Raw genomic sequence first — 19,801 nt, 5'->3', positions numbered from 1 at the left:
GAGATGTTGTTGATTAGTTTTTTTCCAGTAAAAAAGGTCAATGGTCTGGGTATTGATCACACGTTCAATACAGGGTTTCAGTGGAATAATCAATACAGGTCTAATGGCGGTGTCAACGAAAGAAGCCGGTCTCGGGCAGGTTCTGCACAGCCAGTAGCGTTTCTGGGACACAAACAAATGACCAGACACAACAACCTGAACACATCTCATCATCCAAAAAGAATAATACAAGAACGATGCCATATTGTGCATGAACAGCCCTGGAGAACAGCCCTGGACTAGACTCAGTTCCTGCTCCACACACACATCGTTTGGCATTTTACTGCATCGTTAGGAGCGTTTCGCGTTTCGCTTCACCCGCTGTAAGATTAGCTAAATTGTGTAAGCAACCTTTGGTTTGAAACAGGGTGGGCGTTGTGTGTGTCTAAAATAAACTGATGTTGTGTAGTGGGCTGCTGCTCTTGTTTGGATTGTTCAAGCCGATGGGGGAACAGCTGTCGATAAGTAGCTATAAATTGTTCCCTCTCAAAGACTGGTTCAAGTGACATGCATATTTATTTCATGGTGCTTGTTGGATCTAGGGGTAGGCCCAGGCTTCCAACCTTTTTTTTTTCGTTCTTTAAATTTTTTAAACTATAGAAGTAGATAATTTGATGTGACAATGGTCAGAGTCAATTAGTGTGCTCAGACGTTGTGGTGGTATGGCCAGGAGGCAGAAAAACACTATGCGAACTTTAGTGGCAATTAATCAATAAAATTAAATCAAGTGTCATATTAGAGCATGCTCGACCAGTCATAATGAATAACCATAGGCTATTTACATGTAGTTATCCTATTTGGAATTGTCTGTCCCTATTTCTGACTTTGTACATGGGAAGCAAGGGGAGTGGGTGATCTAAAGAGGGGGACGGGCTTATCGGGGGTAGAAAGTGAAGATCGAGGGCGAAAAAGCAGAGCTGTTCCGTGTTTTCTGCAGAAGGCGAGAGTCCATTGTAGTCTAGTACTCGTCGAGAGGGACATGTTCAGGTTATTCTTATGACAAACACCCAACATGCACTGTTTTGATTACAAGTGACATCTAATCCTTACAAGAGCGAGCACCACCTATAGGAGATCGAAAGTGTATTTTTTTCCCCCCCATGGCTCGGTAAACGGATGCAACAATATGCGGATGGTTTTTACATCATCTGGTACAAAATCTCTGTTCACAGGCGGCATCTTAAAAAGGATAGATAGACAGGAGATGCCAAACGTCGAGTCACTGGAGAATGAAAACCTACATTGAAAGATCACGTTCATCTTTGGCCATCGACACATGTTAAATGGATACAGAATGGGTAAATAATGACGCTTATTGTTTTCAGTCATTCGATCATTTATATGGGTATGACAATAGCGGTCCTCTAGCACCTTTTCAAAATAGAAATATATCCAAACGATTTAACCCTGAAATCACAGACAACAAACTCATCAATATGTGTAATGAGGGCAAGAAATATGATGTCCCTGTACTTTAGGCTGGAAAACCGCGTTGCTTAATAATAGGGCAAAAAGACTGTTAAGTATTTTAAATGGATAGCCACGATGGTGTCATTTTGGACTTCCATTTTACAAGTTCTATCTTTTTTCTCTCTTTGATAGAGCGCAACATGTAGCCTATTTCCTGTGTGCGCTGTAAAATCAGAAGTCACGCATAGTTCTCCGGGGATATTCTCAACTGAGGACAGAGGCGCAGTTTTCTCAAGATAAATATTGGTAGGGAACGACAGACATTGCTCTCAGTATCAGTCTGTCAACTGCAAAGAAAAAACGAACCTAGGCCTCTTTTGCACAACTTGCACAGGCTGTCCATATTTCCCAGTAACTTTCTTAAAAATCCATTTTTTTCCCAACGTGGATTGCTAGTCGGGTGACATCTCAGGTGGGGGGACCACAATTCATGATCAAACGGCATCCCATATTCTTCACTTCTTTTGAGTTTTCACCATGGAAACCCCATGTGAACAATGGTGATGACCTTGATACAATGAATATAAAAGAGAAGGGTGTCGATGTAAACAAAGTTTTGCATTTGAAAAGAAACAAAGCTACATTATCGCCCTCACTTTATTCTTAGTGAGTTTTCCATGGGCTCACTTAAGGAAAATTAACATGGTCCAGGAGACCCTTCAAATCTCCTTTTGTCTTAAGTCTACATTTGGAGGACATTGGATTGGTGAATCAACTGATAGAATCAACTGACACTATCAGAGACGTGTACCTAACGAATATGTAAGGCAAGCTATTCCAAAGTGCAGGGCCTGACAATCAAGACACTACGTGTGATTTAAAGGACATTTGTGACACCTCAGGGCAAAAGGTTCAGTTTACACACAGGAGAATAAAAGGGAACCCGATGAGAGAGCACGATGTAGGCCTGCGTTTGAACCTTACAACAGTACCTTGAGGAATTTTACACCTGCAGAGCTACAAACAGATTCCCACTTTTTTTTACGACGAGGTCACAGGAAGAATACGAAACTTAGTCAGCATTCACGATGCCTCGCAACCGGGCCTTCTCAGAGCCGGAGTACTCAGCAGAGTATTCGGCGGACTGCTCTGTGACCCTACCATCGGACCCGGGCCAGGCCGTAGGGCGCACGCACGAGGTAACGGTTCGCAGCCAAGGGTGCTGCCTCTGCCTACCACGCTTCATGCGTCTCACCTTTGCACCCGAGTCTCTGGAGAACCTCTATCAGACCTATTTCCGCCGGCAGCGACACGAAACCCTACTGGTTCTGGTTGTGTTTGCTGCCCTGTTTGACAGCTACATCATTGTCATGTGCGCTGTGGTCTACACGGGTGAAAAGCTGGCCTCTGTGGTGGTGGCATCAGTGGGCCTGGCATCAGACATCCTACTCTATGTGTTGTGCTGCTACGGCCTGCTACCCGACCGCATCTCACGACGTGTGGTGCCCTACGCCCTGTGGGTGCTCATAGCGGCCCAGATCTTCTGCTACCTGGGCCTGAACTATGCCCGCTTCCACCAGGCCAGTGACACAGTGGGCTGGCAGGCCTTCTTTAGCTTCTCCTTCTTCCTGACACTGCCCTTGCGGCTCACGCCCATTGTGCTGATCACATCCGTGTCGTGCGGGGTCCACACCCTGGTGCTGGGGGTCACCATTGCACAGCAGCAGCAGGAGGATATCCAGGGGGCTGCCCTCGGGAGACAGGTGAGAGTGGGGATGGGACTGATGACACACCTTGGGTGGGGGATGAGTTGCAGTGGGTGAGGGGTGATGGGGATTGAAGTTGCAGGTGGAGAGTGAGACGGGTGAGAGTGGTTCAGGAAACACCTGGGGTGGGTGGACGCGAGTTGGATGGAATTGGAGACAGGCAGGTAGGGGGGGGGGGTAGATAGTAGGGTGGCAGGTAGAGAGAGGTGAACAGATCTTGTGAAGTAGCTCATAAAATAAAATATCTAGGAACAGTGCAACATGCCATACTTGCAACACAAGGAACGATGAGCAATTACTAGGCTATATACAGTAGATTTAATAAGAGGCTGATATAGTTCAAATGACAGTGCAGGTAAGTCATGCTAGCTTTCCTGATCACATCAAATGACATGCAGAAGATTAGCCTCCAGTCTATGTACTATTTATGTCATGTTATGCCCCGTAATTGTCTTACAGCATCTACAATGAATAGGCATTACTGGTGAGTCTACAAACAGGCTCAATGTATCAAATGTTTCGGTGACAGAGCAGAGGCTGAGAATAGACTGAGGTTTGAGTGTCTCCTAAAAATTAAAAGAGTCTGAGGTAGAATTATCAATGGCAAAAAAAAAGCCTCTGTGGTTTCGTCATTTGTCGATACTGTTCTCAAAAGGTCCACAGTTTTTGGTTCTCAGTATGCTCACGTCTTCTTTAATCATAATCTCACATAATCCAATGAGAGGCAGGCAGCCCAATAAAAGGCCAACCCCCCTATCGGAGCTTCAGTCTCAGCGAATCAAAATGTTATTCAATGACAAAACAGTGCAGTATCCAAACTTTGTTTGAAATGTAACTCATCAGCAGCCACCTCACTGCACCTCTACGAGTTTGGTAATAGTTTAGAGTGCTGGTTTCTTTTTGCCTGTCTGCCACATTCATGAATGCAGAAAGTCCGTAAGATACCACTAGCCTAGGTCGTGATAAGTCTACACAAGGGTCCTCCCCACAGGGTTCAGAGTGTGTGTGCATGCGTCCGTATGTCAAATCAAATTTGTATTTGTCACATGCTTCGTAAACAACAGGTGTAGACTAACAGTTAAAGGCTTACTGTGCGTGCCTGTTTGTGTGTTTATTTTATTTTATAGTGCATGTGTTGTGTGTAAGTGTGTGTGTGTGTGTGTGTGTGTGTGTCTAATGACTCTGTTGCGTTCTCCAGCTGCTGGCCAACACAGTGATCTATGTGTGTGCGATCACTGTGGGCGTCATGTCTTACTACATGGCAGACCGGAAACACCGCAAGGCCTTCCTGGAAGCACGGCAGTCCCTGGAGGTCAAACTCAATCTGGAGGAACAGAGCCAGCAACAGGTGAGACTGACAGACTGAGACAGGGAGGAAGTGTTGGCAAAAACACATGGCGGGAGGACAGAGGGGCATATACAAAATATTCAGAGAGAGAAAAGTGAGAGGTTAGTAGGTTTGAGTGGTAGGTTAGAGAATGGGGGTGGGGGGGGGGGCAATAAGGAGTGTGTGGCAGTGCCAGAGTAGTGCCATGGTTTGAATGTATGTGATTCTGATTCAGACCAGTTGTCTTTATGTTTGAAGCCAAATTGGATTTAAACACAATTCTTAGTATCTACAGTTCAATTTGATCTACTGTTACACTACACTAAGCTAGTTAAATGTGTGTGAGTGTGTGTGTGTGTGTGTGTGTGTGTGTGTGTGTACACTTTGTCTGTTTGAGTTAGCGCTGTGTCAGCAGTCATTTCCCCTCCCTCCCCCTGTCTCACAGCTGTGGCCATTGGGCATTCTTGATTGCTACTATTTATGGACCAGAGGGTCACTGCTATAGAGAGCTGAGAGGAAAGGGGTGATTATGGAGGAAAGGAAGGAAGGAGGGAGGATAGGAAGGAGGGGGCAAAGGTGTGTGTGTGTGTGTGCGTGTGTGTGAAGGGCTGATAAGACCACGAGAGGAGAAACTCCCAGAATACTAATGGAGAAGCATGGGCTGCTGGGAGACAAGGACCGCCAGCCAATCAAGGAGCATCCGGTCGCTGCAGGTTACCATGGCGACCTGCCTCCTGAGACGATGTCCGCAGTAATCATTCTGCTGACTCTCTTGCCCATTTTTTTTGTCTCTCTCGGTCAGGTTTTGATAAGAACGTAGAAAAACCCTGCCACATTATTTGTTTTCCTCCCTCCGTGTGTTGTGTGTGTGTGTGTGTGAACTCAAGGCTTTTGTTTGCCTGATGCGTTTGTGTTTTCCAATGTTTTATGTTTCTAGTCTTGGATCATCAAGGGTGGAATCTGTTCAGATGGACTTATGATGATGAGTGATAGTTTTAGGCCAATCAGATTTGTGTACAGGTACAGTGCTTTTAACAGGGAGAAAAGTTATAGGCCTGTATTTTGGCTGACCATTGTACCAAGTCTATGTACTGTGTAATATGTGATTATATATCATGTTTGTATGTTGGACGTTTATTATTTTATCAGCGAGTCATACTGCGATCAAGATCTCTTTTACAGATGAGCCTTAAATGACAGAAAATACACGCATCAAAATGCAAGCAGAAAGAAAAACATGGTAAAAAAAAACAACACATTCATCAGTCAATCAGCACTCAATCAGCTTTCTGAATTCCCTAGAGGCACCCAAATATCAAATCTAAGAACATTTTGAAGATTATTCCACAGATAAAGTGCAAGGAAACTAAAAGCTGATTTACCTAACTCGGTAGCAGCCAAAGGAATTTCCTGAGCTAGTCATCCCTGAGACCGGGTGTGGTAACTCGCATGTCTAGTAAAGAAGTTAGGTACATGAGACTTTTTTTTAAAAAGGGCTTTCTAAATAAATACATAGCAACGTATCAACCAACCTCAATCGACGGGACAGTAGTGGAGAGGGTAGTAAGTTAAGTTCCTTGGCGTACACATCACGGGCAAACTGAATTGGTCCACCCACACAGACAGCGTGGTGAAGAAGGCGCAGCTAGTATCACTAGCCACTTTAAACAATGCCACTTTTATATGTTTACATACCCTATATTACTCATCTCATATGTACAGTGCCTTGCGAAAGTATTCGTCCCCCTTGAACTTTGCGACCTTTTGCCACATTTCAGGCTTCAAACATAAAGATATAAAACTGAATTTTTTTGTGAAGAATCAACAACAAGTGGGACACAATCATGAAGTGGAACGACATTTATTGGATATTTCAAACTTTTTTAACAAATCAAAAACTGAAAATTTGGGCGTGCAAACTTATTAAGCCCCCTTAAGTTAATACTTTGTAGCGCCACCTTTTGCTGCGATTACAGCTGTAAGTCACTTGGGGTATGTCTCTATCAGTTTTGCACATCGAGAGACTGACATTTTTTCCCATTCCTCCTTGCAAAACAGCTCGAACTCAGTGAGGTTGGATGGAGAGCATTTGTGAACAGCAGTTTTCAGTTCTTTCCACAGATTCTCGATTGGATTCAGGTCTGGACTTTGACTTGGCCATTCTAACACCTGGATATGTTTATTTTTGAACCATTCCATTGTAGATTTTGCTTTCTGTTTTGGATCATTGTCTTGTTGGAAGACAAATCTCCGTCCCAGTCTCAGGTCTTTTGCAGACTCCATCAGGTTTTCTTCCAGAATGGTCCTGTATTTTGCTCCATCCATCTTCCCATCAATTTTAACCATCTTCCCTGTCCCTGCTGAAGAAAAGCAGGCCCAAACTATGATGCTGCCACCACCATGTTTGACAGTGGGGATTGTGTGTTCAGGGTGATGAGCTGTGTTGCTTTTACGCCAAACATAAAGTTCAATTTTGGTTTCATCTGACCAGAGCACCTTCTTCCACATGTTTGGTGTGTCTCCCAGGTGGCTTGTGGCAAACTTTAAACGACACTTTTTATGGATATCTTTAAGAAATGGCTTTCTTCTTGCCACTCTTCCATAAAGGCCAGATTTGTGCAATATACGACTGATTGTTGTCCTATGGACAGAGTCTCCCACCTCAGTCTTCTCCTTGTATGAGCTGAAAGTTTAGAGGGACGGCCAGGTCTGATACTCCTTCCATTTCAATATTATCGCTTGCACAGTGCTCCTTGGGATGTTTAAAGCTTGGGAAATCTTTTTGTATCCAAATCCGGCTTTAAACTTCTTCACAACAGTATCTCGGACCTGCCTGGTGTGTTCCTTGTTCTTCATGATGCTCTCTGCGCTTTTAACGGACCTCTGAGACTATCACAGTGCAGGTGCATTTATACGGAGACTTGATTACACACAGGTGGATTGTATTTATCATCATTAGTAATTTAGGTCAACATTGGATCATTCAGAGATCCTCACTGAACTTCTGGAGAGAGTTTGCTGCACTGGAAGTAAAGGGGCTGAATAATTTTGCACGCCCAATTTTTCCGTTTTTGATTTGTTAAAAAAGTTTGAAATATCCAATAAATGTCGTTCGACTTCATGATTGTGTCCCACTTGTTGTTGATTCTTCACAAAAAAATACAGTTTTATATCTTTATGTTTGAAGCCTGAAATGTGGCAAAAGGTCGCAAAGTTCAAGGGGGCCGAATACTTCCGCAAGGCACTGTATATACTGTACTCGATACCATCTACTGCATCTTGCCTATGCTGTTCTGTACCATCACTCATTCATATATTTTTATGTACATATTCTTCATCCCTTTGCACTTGTAAGGTAGTTGAGGTGAAATTGTTAGATTACTCGTTGGTTATTACTGCATTGTCGGAACTAGAAGCACAAGCATTTCACTACACTCGCATTAACATCTGCTAACCTTGTGTATGTGACAAATCAAATTTGTTTTGATTTAATACGTGACTTCAGAGGTCCAACCAACTGTCTGTCGGACCCCAAGAAGACTAGCTGTCGCTAATGGAGATCCTAATAAATCAAATGAATGCATTGATGAGTACAAATATTTTAGCCTGTAATAAAGCGCAGTGCGCTATGATAAACTGCATCTAACAGCTTTATTGAAATGGCAGCTGACTTCACATAGATGATGTCGCCGTAGTCTAGGACCGATCGGAACGTCGACTGAATAATCTGTGTTCCACTATTTAGCGAGAGGCAGGACCCATTTCCATAGAAGGAGCCCATTTTTATTCTCAGCTTCTTAAGTCATCAATATGCTTTTTTAAAAGGCAGCTTTAAATCTATCCAGATATTTGTAAGCAGGGACCCAATCAATATGGACACCATCCAAATGACATGCTAAAATCAGAGTTATTTTGTTGTGCTCTGGAGAACAACATATACTTGCTTTTACCTGAATGCAATACTAATTCCAGGTCAATAAAGTCTTTCTGTAATATAATGAAGGCAGACTGTAGTTCAGACAGAGCCTGGTCAACCGTGGGGGCAATAGCATGAACACCAGTATCATCTGCATATAAGTGCAGGTTTTTTTAAGGAGTCGATATTGTTAATGTTAAAAGCACAGGGCCAGAATCGACCCCTGTAGGACAGCTTTCGTAATATCCAGGAAACCTGATTTGACACCATCAGTAGATATACACATTGAGATTGATCTGTCAAGTAATTTTTAAACCAGTTACATGCAATCTGGTCTAGGTCAATTGAGGAAAGCCTCTGAATTAGCCATGAGTGATCAAAAGTATTGAAAGCCTTTGACAGGTCAATGAAGAGGGCAGCACAATGTTGCCTTTTATCCATACAGTTAACCACATCATTTATAACTTAAGGGTGCAGCAGAGATAGTGCTATGACCTGGTCTAGAACCCCAGCTAATGTACATTTAGAATACATTTCAAAGACAAGAAAAATCTTAGCTGAGAATGAATCAAGGATTCTAATATTTTTAGCTAGGCAAGAAAGTTTAGAAATAGGGTGATTTTGAATGATTTAGATCACAAGGGTCCGCACGTTTGTGAAGGGGGGAGTACATGGGCCGCCTTCCAAACCTTGGGGATAGTACCAGATATAATCATCAGGTAAAACATATGGGTTAATGATTCAGTAATCAGGGGGGCAGAGAGCTGCAGCAACAATGGATCAAGCATATCGGCCCCAGCAGATTTTTTTTACCAGTCTTAAGCAAGGCACATCACATATAGTAAATTGTTGAAATAAAAACAAAGATTCACGAGAAGTTGATTGATTAACCATCAAGTCAGCTAGAGGCTGACAGGAAGAGCAGATGATTGACATACCAAGGTCAATTAAACCACCATTTCTTGCAAATAAAAGGCCTGCCAAGATAAAATTATGATTAAAAGCATCACTTATCCCATTCTTCACAGTTATGATGCAAGAGTCAGATAGAAGTTGCTTAGGAAGGGAAGAGGAATTTGTACGCTTCAGTGAATTTATTGTTTTTCAAAATTTTGAAGGATCACCAGCTGTCGGATATAGAGCTTAAAAGGTAGCTTGATTTAGCTTTCTTAATCGAGATAGTACATCTGTTTCGCAAGTTTACATACACTCAATTAGTATTTGGTAGCATTGCCTTTAAATTGTTTAACTTGGGTCAAATGTTTCAGGTAGCCTTCCACAAGCTTCCCAAAATAAGTTGGGTGAATTTTGGACCATTCCTCCTGACAGAGCCTGTGTAACTGATTCAGGTTTGTAGGCCTCCTTGCTCGCACACGCTTTTTCAGTTCTGCCCACAAATTTTCTATAGGATTGAGGTCAAGGCTTTGTGATGGCCACTCCAATTCCTTGACTTTGTTGTCCTTAAGCCATTTTGCCACAACTTTGGAAGTATGCTTGGGGTCATTGTCCACTTGGAAGACACATTTGCGACCAAGCCTTAACTTCCCGACTGATGTCTTGTGATGTTGCTTCAATATATCCGCATAATTTTCATGCCTCATGATGCCATCTATTTTGTGAAGTGCATCAGTCCCCCCTGCAGCAAAGCACCCCCACAACATGACGCTGCCACCCCCGCGCTTCACGGTTGGGATGGTGTTCTTCGGCTTGCAAGCCCTATTTCCTCCAAACATAACAATGGTCATTATGGCCAAACAGTTCTATTTTTGTTTCATCAGACCAGATTACATTTTCCCAAATAGTACGATCTTTGTATCAATGTGCAGTTGCAAACCGTAGTCTGGCTTTTTTATGTGTCACGTTCGTTGAAAGGAATGGACCAAGGTGCAGAGTGGTGGGTGTACATTTTCCTTTATTAAATGAACACCGAACAAAAATACCAAACGAAACGTGAAGCTAAATAATAGTGTTGACATGCAACTATCCATAGACAAGATCCCACGAATAACAATGGGGAAATAGCTACCTAAATATGATCCCCAATCAGAGACAATGATAAACAGCTGCCTCTGATTGGGAACCATATCAGGCCACTATAGAAATACAATTCACCTAGATGACCCACCCAAGTCACTATCACGCCCCAACCAACACAGAGAATGAACAGCTTACTATGGTCAGGGTGTGACATTATGGCGGTTTTGGATTAGTGGCTTCTTTATTGCTGAGCAGCCTTTCAGGTTATGTTGATATAGGACTCGTTTTACTGTGGATATAGATACTTTTGTACCTGTTTCTTCCAGCATCTTCACAAGGTCCTTTGCTGTTGTTCTGGGATTGATTTGCACTTTTTGCACCAAAGTACGTTCATCTCTAGGAGACAGAACTCCTTCCTGAGCGGTATGACGGCTGTGTGGTCCCATGGTGTTTATACTTGTGTACTATTGTTTGTACACATGAATGTGGTACCTTCAGGTGTTTGGAAATTGCTCCCAATGATGAACCAGACTTGTGGAGGTCTACAATGGTTTTTCTGAGGTCTTGGCTGATTTTTTTAGATTTTCCCATCATGTCAAGAAAAAAGGCACTGAGTTTGAAGGTAGGCCTTGAAATACATCCACAGGTACACCTCCAATTGACTCAATGATATCAATTAGCCTATCAGAAGCTTCTAACGCCATTGCATAATTTTCTGGAATTTTCCAAGCTGTTTAAGGCACAGTCAACTTAGTGAATGACATCCACTTTTGATCCACTGGGATTGTGATACAGTGAATTATAAGTGAAATAACCTGTCTGTGAACAATTGTTGTAAGAATTACTTGTGTCATGCACACAGTAGATGTCCTAACCGACTTGCCAAAACTATAGTTTCTTAACAAAAAAAATTGTGGAGTGGTTGAAAAACAAGTTTTAATGACTCCAACCAAGTGTATGTAAACTTCTGACTTCAACTGTATGTACTGTATACTGCATCCTTCACTATCTAAAACAGAGTGATGGCCTCTACTAAAAAGAGGAGTATCTCATCAGCTTTCTATAGGCTGGGCCTACTATATTTATTTATGTCTCAACTTTCTTAATATTACACACATTGCTTATATTTACAACAGGAATATAGCCTACCTGGCTGGCATGAAAATAAACAACAGGGTAAAGCATCCTCCATTCGCTATTTAAGTGCATAGATTACATATAATTTTTACTGCTGCCCCTGTTTTGAAACGGGTGCATGATAATGGTCCATTCTAAATCAAAACAAAATTCACACATATATATTATTTAGTACATGTAAAGACAAGATTAAATCAAGAATAGTCTGATGAGAAACATAAGAAACAAAGCCTTTTTTTTGCGACCTTTTGAAATCATAGTCGCACACCTCATGTAGCCTAACCCATGGGTTTATATGTTTTAATAATTTTTGCATCGCAACTAAAGTGGCCAAATAACTTCTTAAAATGAAGCACATTAATCTGCTTTACAAGGGGTGTAGAGCCTAACTGGCATACATAAGCAGCATGTGAGTTTCAAATTTGGGAAAGATAATATTCACCATAAAAATGCATCTTATAATAAAAGCATTACATGCATAATTGCATTTGTGGTCACTTTTGATAATGGTGTTTTCCGCTAATGGAACGTTCACACTTGTAGCCTACTACCATGTGCGCATTGCTGCACTTATAATGTGAAGAAATATTCTAATAGTTTATCAGCATTTTAAGCTAAACGTTCTGATCGGTGGCATCAGTCTCATTGCTTCGACTTTTGTACTATGGGGGATAGTAGATTGACATAGGCTAGTGCTTTTGCTGTTCGTTGTGTCTACTCATCTTGTTGGCTAACTAAAAGTAAATGTGGACAGTTCTTACAATATCTTCAATAGGCACCTCGAAATTGGATAAGGATGTGTGCAGTTGTATCCCCGACGTGTCTGTCTTCACTTGTAGCCTGTGAGAAAGACCGATCATGTGATAGAGCGCGCTGCACTCAAGGAGAAGCGCACAATGGCGACTGTCCGCAAAAGGCATGGATTTTTTTAGGGTGCATTACAGCCACACAAAGTGGATGGCGCCGTGAAATTCTGGGCATTATCAAGTGCTTGTCAAATTGTGAATGAGTGTACAGCCTGCGCAAAAAACAAAGCAGGGCTCATGCCTTTCAAGCAACCTTTTTCAAATCATTTTTAGAGTCGCATCATGCAGCCTTACAATGTATTAACAATCAAAACATATAGTCCGACGTTTGTAGAACAACTACAGTTACAATAATAACTAAAAATGAAACATATAGGAATACCTATTTCTTTGTTAATAACCTCTTAAGGATCCGCCCCTTTAAAAAAAAAAAATCACCTAAAATGACATACTCAAATCTCACTGCCTGTAGCTCAGGACCTAAAGCAAGGATATGCATATTCTTCATACCATTTGAAAGGGAACACTGGGAGAATATAAAACATTATATCTGGTAAAAGATAATACAAAGAAAAAAAACATGACTTTTTTTGTATTTCTTTTGTACCATCTTTGAAATGCAAGAGGAAGGCTATAATGTATTATTCCAGCCATGGACTTCTAAGCAAATCTTGTCTGCTAAATGAACTAGTGTACAGCCCACAGCATAGCCAAATCATGACCTAACATAAGGATAACTCAGGGTATGCTATTCTGTTCTTCTGAAATTGACTACATTTTCTTTATATTATGCTTCTGTCTAAAATAGATCATGGATTTATTGTGATGGTTTAGGCTATATTACATGGATTTATTAAACTTTTTAAAATGTAGATGTTCCAAAGGTCTACATCAGTGGTTTGCATGCTATATGTGTAAGCCAGGAGATGCTAAATGTGTTTGTTAATTAGCGGTCAATTACCCTGAAACTGACAGTTATTTGCTTGACAATCAGCTGCTGATGAAATTTCGGGACCGCCACATCCCTAGTCTCTCCAGAGATGTTCGATCGGGTTCAAGATCGGGCTCTGGCAGGGCCACTCAAGGACATTCAGAGACTTGTCCTTAAGCCACTCCTGCATTGTCTTGGCTGTGTGCTTAGGGTCGTTGTCCTGTTGGAAGTGAACCTTCGCCCCAGTCTGAGGTCCTGACTGCTCTGGAGCAGCTTTTCATCAAGGATCTCGCTGTACTTTGCTCCGTTCATCTTTCTCTTGATCCTAACTTGTCTCCCAGTCCCTGGCGCTTTTAAACACCCCCACAGCATGATGCTGCCACCACCATGCTTCACCGTAGGGATGGTGCCAGGTTTCCTCCAGACGTGACGATTGGTGGCAGCACCAAATAGTTCAATTTTGGTTTTATCAGACCAGATAATCTTGTTTCTCATGGTCTGAGAGTCTTTTAGCTGCCTTTTGGCAAACTCCCAAGTGGGCTGTCATGTGCCTTTTACTGAGGAGTGGCTTCTGTCTGGCCACTCTACCATAAAGGCCTGATTGGTGGAGTGCTGCAGAGATGGTTGTCCTTCTGGAAGGTTCTCACATCACCACAGAGGAGCTCTGTCAGAGTGACAATCGGGTTCTTGGTTACCTCTCTGACCAAGGCTCTTCTCCCCTGATTGTTCAGTTTGGCTGGGGGGCCAGCTCAAGGAGGTCTTGGTGGTTCCAAACTTCTTCCATTTAAGAATGATGGAGGTCACTGTGTTCTTGGGGACAGTCAATGCTGCAGAAATGTTTTGGTACTCTTCCCCAGACCTGTGCTTCGAGACAATCCTGTCTCCAAATGCAGTCAGTCATCCATGTTTATTTCGTTATGGTATTTATTTTTCCAAGATCTATTGGTTGAAGGTTGATCAAAGTAGATATAATTGGAAGTGAATGCTTTGGGATGGCAACGGACAGCTTCCTTTGCTACAGAAGGTGGTTTAATTAGGTCACTGAATCTTTTTTTTATTGATTCTGATTGAGCATTGATTGATTCTGCTGCCAATCACACAACATGTAAGTGCCTTTATTGTAAGCCGTGCACGCGTCTATTGAGGCTCTTTGGAGTCTCCTCATATCCACTGAAACACCACCACTCTCCCTGTCCTCCACAGGAGCGTCTCTTGCTGTCCATCCTGCCCAAGCATATAGCAGACGAGATGTTGCAGGACATGAAGAAGAAAGAAGCCAGTCAGACTGGACAGAAGGAGATGCAGCAGTTCAACACCATGTACATGTATCGCCACGAAAACGTCAGGTACGACACAGTGGCCAGACTCTCTATGTGCAATCTATAGACCTATGGCTAGGAGAGCATAACTTATAGAGTACACTGTGTTCTATAATAAAGAGGCAGGATATCTAATAGGATGACGTGATGACCGCATGTATCCCCTTTCTCCTGCAGTATTTTGTTTGCAGACATTGTGGGATTCACTCAGCTGTCATCATCATGCAGTGCCCATGAGCTGGTCAAGCTCCTCAATGAACTGTTTGCCCGCTTTGACAAGCTAGCTGCCGTGAGTCACACACACACACACCCACAGACAAATATATGACTTACTGACAACAACAAAAAGTATATTGGTTGGCATGTATTTATACTAATCTTTTAAACAGATTTATTTATAGATTAAAGTAAATTTACATGAGTAGTCACATCATTTCACATATAGATGAAATCACTTTGAATGTTCCAGCCCCTCCACTAACTACCTCACTGTGTGTGTGTGTTTCTGTGTAGAAATACCACCAGTTGAGAATAAAGATCCTGGGCGACTGTTACTACTGCATCTGTGGCCTGCCAGACTACAGAGAGGACCACGCTGCCTGCTCCATCATGATGGGCCTGGCCATGGTGGAGGCCATTTCGTGAGTACCACCCAATGGCAATGTGGACTGTAGAAACTGTAGAGTGGTTTGTGATATAGGGCTGCATGTCAAAGGGAATCCTATTCACTCACTTAGGGTCAAAGATAGTATACTACTGTAGAACCTATTACTTTCAGGTGCTAAAAAACAGGTCTGACATCTTCAGTATCTGGATAAATGGTGAGAAAATAATACGGAATTTAATATTTTATACCAAGGTTTGATGAGCTTTTAAGTCCAAACCTTTCAGTTTTCCGAATTACCTCCGTTTCCGACGTGTTCACATCTCAGAGGTCATTCTGTACTTGTGGTGAATAGGGTGTCATTTGAGATTTGCACATAGAGTAGGAATAATGTGATGTGCTGGAGGCAAAACGAATGGTAGGGGAAAGACTGGCTAGGGTGGTTCTTCTTGGCTCTGTGTCACGGTGACTGTGTTGTCCTGTAGGTATGTTCGTGAGAAGACCGGGACAGATGTGGACATGCGTGTGGGGGTACACACTGGCACTGTCCTGGGGGGCGTCCTGGGACAGAAGCGGTGGCAGTATGACGTCTGGTCCACTGACGTCACCGTGGCCAATAAGATGGAGGCGGGAGGAATACCAGGGTAAGAAGGAACTGGTTTAAACCCCTCTATTATTATCTGTTATTACATTTCCCTAACTCTATTTACAGATATTTACTATAACTTTAGATGATGCGCAGGCAAGATTGACCTGCCTCATGCACTCATATTTGTCAAATGTGTTTGTGCCCAATACAAACACTCTATACCTATTGCTAGCAATAAGTCATGAATTATGAAGTCGGTAAGGAAATGTTGATGTACTGAATATCAATTAAGTGGGTGACAGCAGGAATTATTCAAAGTTTGCAATAGGGAGGGCATAGGGTCAGCCCCCACCCGTTCTGCCATTGATAGACCAGGCTCTCTGACCTCTAGCCTATAACCCCTGACCTTTGCGGCAGGCGTGTGCACATCTCCCAGGCCACCATGGAGTGTCTGCACGGGGAGTTTGATATGGAGCCGGGGAACGGGGGCGACCGCTGTGAATACCTGAAGGAGAGGGGCATCGACTCCTACCTGGTGGTGGTGCCCAAGGGCCCCCTGGGAAAGAACGGCATCAACGGGGTGGTGAGTATTGCCTCAGCACCTAGTTTTATTCAACCTTTATTCTTACAGGTTCGTCCTACTGAGATAAAACCTTGGTAAAACTTTATTTTACAACCAGGTAGTACTTACTAAGAAATAACTTTTGTCTTTAACTTTGATACCAGTCTCCAATTTTGTTGAATTCTTTGAGGTAATTACCAAGCGTAGTTTCCTAGTTAATACCATGAAAATACCAGGTAAGTAACAGTTTACAACAGGCTGTAAAAGAAAGCGTAACAAAATGTCAATATATGTTTTTCTCCAGATTCCTCCTGTCAACACACCACAGTCACTGTAACACACCTCACATTCTCTCTCTTCTCTCCCTCTCTCTCTCCTCCTTCCTGTCTCTTCGTTTCCTATCAGAAGTTGTCTGTGATGTCGTCCAATGGGAACTCTCCATTGTTGATCAACACCACTGAGTGTAATGGGAGTGTCCACACAGCCTGCACCACACCAGACGACCCAGAGGAGCTGGACACACGGGTAACGTATGACCTTTACGGTAACCCCTAACACACAGGATTGCAACTCAATGTGCTACAAGTGCAGTGTGTGCGCAGGCCTTTTGTTCCAGGATTAGTACACCTATTCAAATGATTAACTAATCATTGTCTTATATTTAGACCTCGATTTGTTTATTCAGGGGTGTTATAGCGCTGGGCTAGTACAAAAACCTCCAAATGCTTTGGCTGTCTCCAAGACAGGAGTTGCTCCAAAGTGTGCTACCTTCTCTACTTCAAACCAGAATGAAGAGTGGCTCCACCCAGATTCTCCACCCTTCTCATTAAGTGTGCACTTGCACACTCCCCATCATGGATCTAAAAGCATTGAATTGGTGTAAGTATTGGCTGGAGAGAGCTTCGACCATTGTTCAATCCATGAGAGGGAGTGTGCACGTGCACTTTTTAGAAGAAGTGTGGAGAATCGGGGTGCATCCAGTGAGTGGTGTAATGACAGACCAGGAATGCCACCTTCTTGTGACCCCAGGTGGTGAACCCTTCGTTCCCCAACCCTCGGCGGAGGCTAAGACTGCGGGACCTGGCCGAGAGGGTGATTGATGCCCAAGAGAACGAACAGGAGCTCAACAAACTGCTCAATGAGGCACTGCTGGAGAGAGAGACCGTACAAGCGTGAGCAGACCGAGAGGGAGGGTGTGTGTGGGGTTGCAAAATTCCAGGAACTTTAAATAAATTCCCTGGTTTTCCTGAAATCCTGGTTGGAGGATTCTGGATTTCATGCTTATTCCCCCCTGATTTCGGGAATCCCCCAAACAGGCATTTATTTAAAATTCCCTTAATTTTGCCAGCCTTTGTATATCTATGAATGTGTGTGAGTGAGGATAGCAGAGGGTGTGTGAGTGAGCCTTGTGCAGCCAGATATGAATCCTCTGTTATGTGAGCAGACAGACTGTGTGAACCCTCCCTCTCTACCCGGTCAGTCTGAAGGGGAAACGCACCAACCGTCTGTCCCTGCGCTTTGTGGACCCTGAGTTGGAGACCCGGTACTCCGTAGAAAAGGAGAAGCAGAGCGGAGCTGCCTTCAGCTGCTCCTGTGTAGTGCTCCTGTTCACTGCAGCCATGGAGGTCCTCATAGACCCTCTGTGAGTTCACCTAATCTCTCGTTCTCTCTCTCTCTCTCTCTCTCTTCCATTCCTTATGTTCTGTGTGTTCTTGCGGTTGACAGGATGATAGCAAACTACGTGACCCTAGCTGTGGGAGAGGTCCTGCTGCTCGTCCTAACTGTCTGCTCTCTGGCGGCCATCTTCCCTCGAGTGAGTGCCCCTTCCCCCAGCTCCACTATCACACTTTGCTCGACATCCAACCAGAGAGCAGCTAGCCTTTCAGAGCGAGCAACAGTTAACCCACAGCCAAATCCGAATTTATCATAGAACATTTGCCACAACATAAGAAATCTGTAGATATGAAGATATTTGTTGTGGTATACTCTTGAGTAAGAAAATAACGTAGTTGTGATAGTGGATCAGCATACCGTAGTTAAATCACTTTTTAAATGTGCTAAGCATCTCATGATGCTGTGCATTTGATGTGTACAGACACTCCCAATGTTACGTAAGCTGAATGTGGTAAAGAATGTGTATAATCAGCAACCCATACATTCGTTCTTTTGTCACACATCAGCACTTTTGATCTAACCTCATGAGCCAGGTCATGGAAAGTCAAATTTATTGACTTCTACAGACAGTTATGTAGCTACCACTATTGACTGCTCCTATCACCCTAACAGCAACACTCCTCCCCCATCCCCACACTGCCCACAAGGGTTTTGAACCTGGTGCACGGTGCACTCTATCTGTGCACCGTGTGCAATGCAGACACACAGTCACACACACACGCATACAGTGCATTCGGAAAGTATTCAGGCTTTTTCCACATTTTGTTACGTTACAGCCTTATTCTAAAATATATTAAATACACACGACACCCCATAATGACAAAGCAAAAACAGGTTCAGAGACTTGTCCCGAAGCCACTCCTGCATTGTCTTGGCTGTGTGCTTAGGGTCCTTGTCCTGTTGGGAGGGGAACTTTTACCCCCAGTCTAATGTTGTGAACACTCTGGAGCAGGTTTTCATCAAGGATCTCTCTCTATCTTTCCCTCGATCCTGACTAGTCTCCCAGTCCCTGCCATTGAAAAACATCCCCACAGCATGATGCTGCCACCACCATGCTTCACCGTAGGGATGGTGCCAGGTTTCCTCCAGATGTGACGCTTGGCATTAAGGCCAAAGAGTTCAATTTTGGTTTCATCAGACCAGAGAATCTTGTTTCTCATGATCTGAGTCTTTTAGTTACCTTTTAGGAAACTACAAGCGGGCTGTCGTGCCTTTTTACTGATTGGTGGAGTGCTGCAGAGATAATTGTTCTTCTGGAAGAACTCTGGAGCTCTGTCAGAGTGACAATCGGGTTCTTGGTCATCTCCCTGACCAAGGCCCTTCTCCCCCGATTGCTCAGTTTGGCCGGGAGGTCAGCTCAAGAAAGAGTCATGGTGGTTCCAAATTTCTTCCATTTAAGAATGATGGAGGCCACTGTGTTCTTGGGGACCTTCAATGCTGTAGTTATTTTTTGGTACCCTTCCCCAGATCTGTGCCTCGATACAATCCTGTTTCCTGTATCCTGCAAACCTCATGGCTTGCTTTTTGTTCCAACATGCACTGTCGACCTTATATAGACAGGTGTTTGCCTTTCAAAATCATGTCCAATCAATTGAATTTACCACAGGTGGAATTCAATCAAGTTGTAGAAACATATCAAGGATGATCAATGGAAACAGGATGCACCTGAGCTCAATTTTGTATCTCATAGCAAAAGGTCTGAATATTTATGTAAATTAGCTCCTGAGTGACGCAGCGGTCTAAA

The 19,801-nt window shown here is 43.2% G+C and overlaps 1 protein-coding gene across 1 annotated transcript in view; it reads left to right on the top strand.

Annotated features, from left to right (window-relative positions):
* The first annotated feature begins 954 nt into the window (after positions 1–954).
* The window catches only part of LOC139394954 (adenylate cyclase type 3-like), a 30,644-nt gene continuing 11,797 nt past the window's right edge, over positions 955–19,801 (top strand). Inside the window, exons 1-11 of the mRNA XM_071142836.1 lie at positions 955–3,212; positions 4,414–4,563; positions 14,513–14,655; positions 14,806–14,917; positions 15,142–15,269; positions 15,718–15,876; positions 16,239–16,404; positions 16,789–16,908; positions 17,413–17,555; positions 17,864–18,025; positions 18,109–18,196. Of these exons, the coding sequence (XP_070998937.1) occupies positions 2,538–3,212; positions 4,414–4,563; positions 14,513–14,655; positions 14,806–14,917; positions 15,142–15,269; positions 15,718–15,876; positions 16,239–16,404; positions 16,789–16,908; positions 17,413–17,555; positions 17,864–18,025; positions 18,109–18,196 (2,046 nt within the window). The 5' untranslated portion in view covers positions 955–2,537. The remainder of the gene's footprint in view (positions 3,213–4,413; positions 4,564–14,512; positions 14,656–14,805; positions 14,918–15,141; positions 15,270–15,717; positions 15,877–16,238; positions 16,405–16,788; positions 16,909–17,412; positions 17,556–17,863; positions 18,026–18,108; positions 18,197–19,801) is intronic.

This window comes from Oncorhynchus clarkii, chromosome 3 (genome assembly GCF_045791955.1).
Source record: "Oncorhynchus clarkii lewisi isolate Uvic-CL-2024 chromosome 3, UVic_Ocla_1.0, whole genome shotgun sequence".
Lineage (NCBI taxonomy): Eukaryota > Metazoa > Chordata > Actinopteri > Salmoniformes > Salmonidae > Oncorhynchus > Oncorhynchus clarkii.
This window is presented reverse-complemented; position numbering and strand designations above follow the sequence as displayed.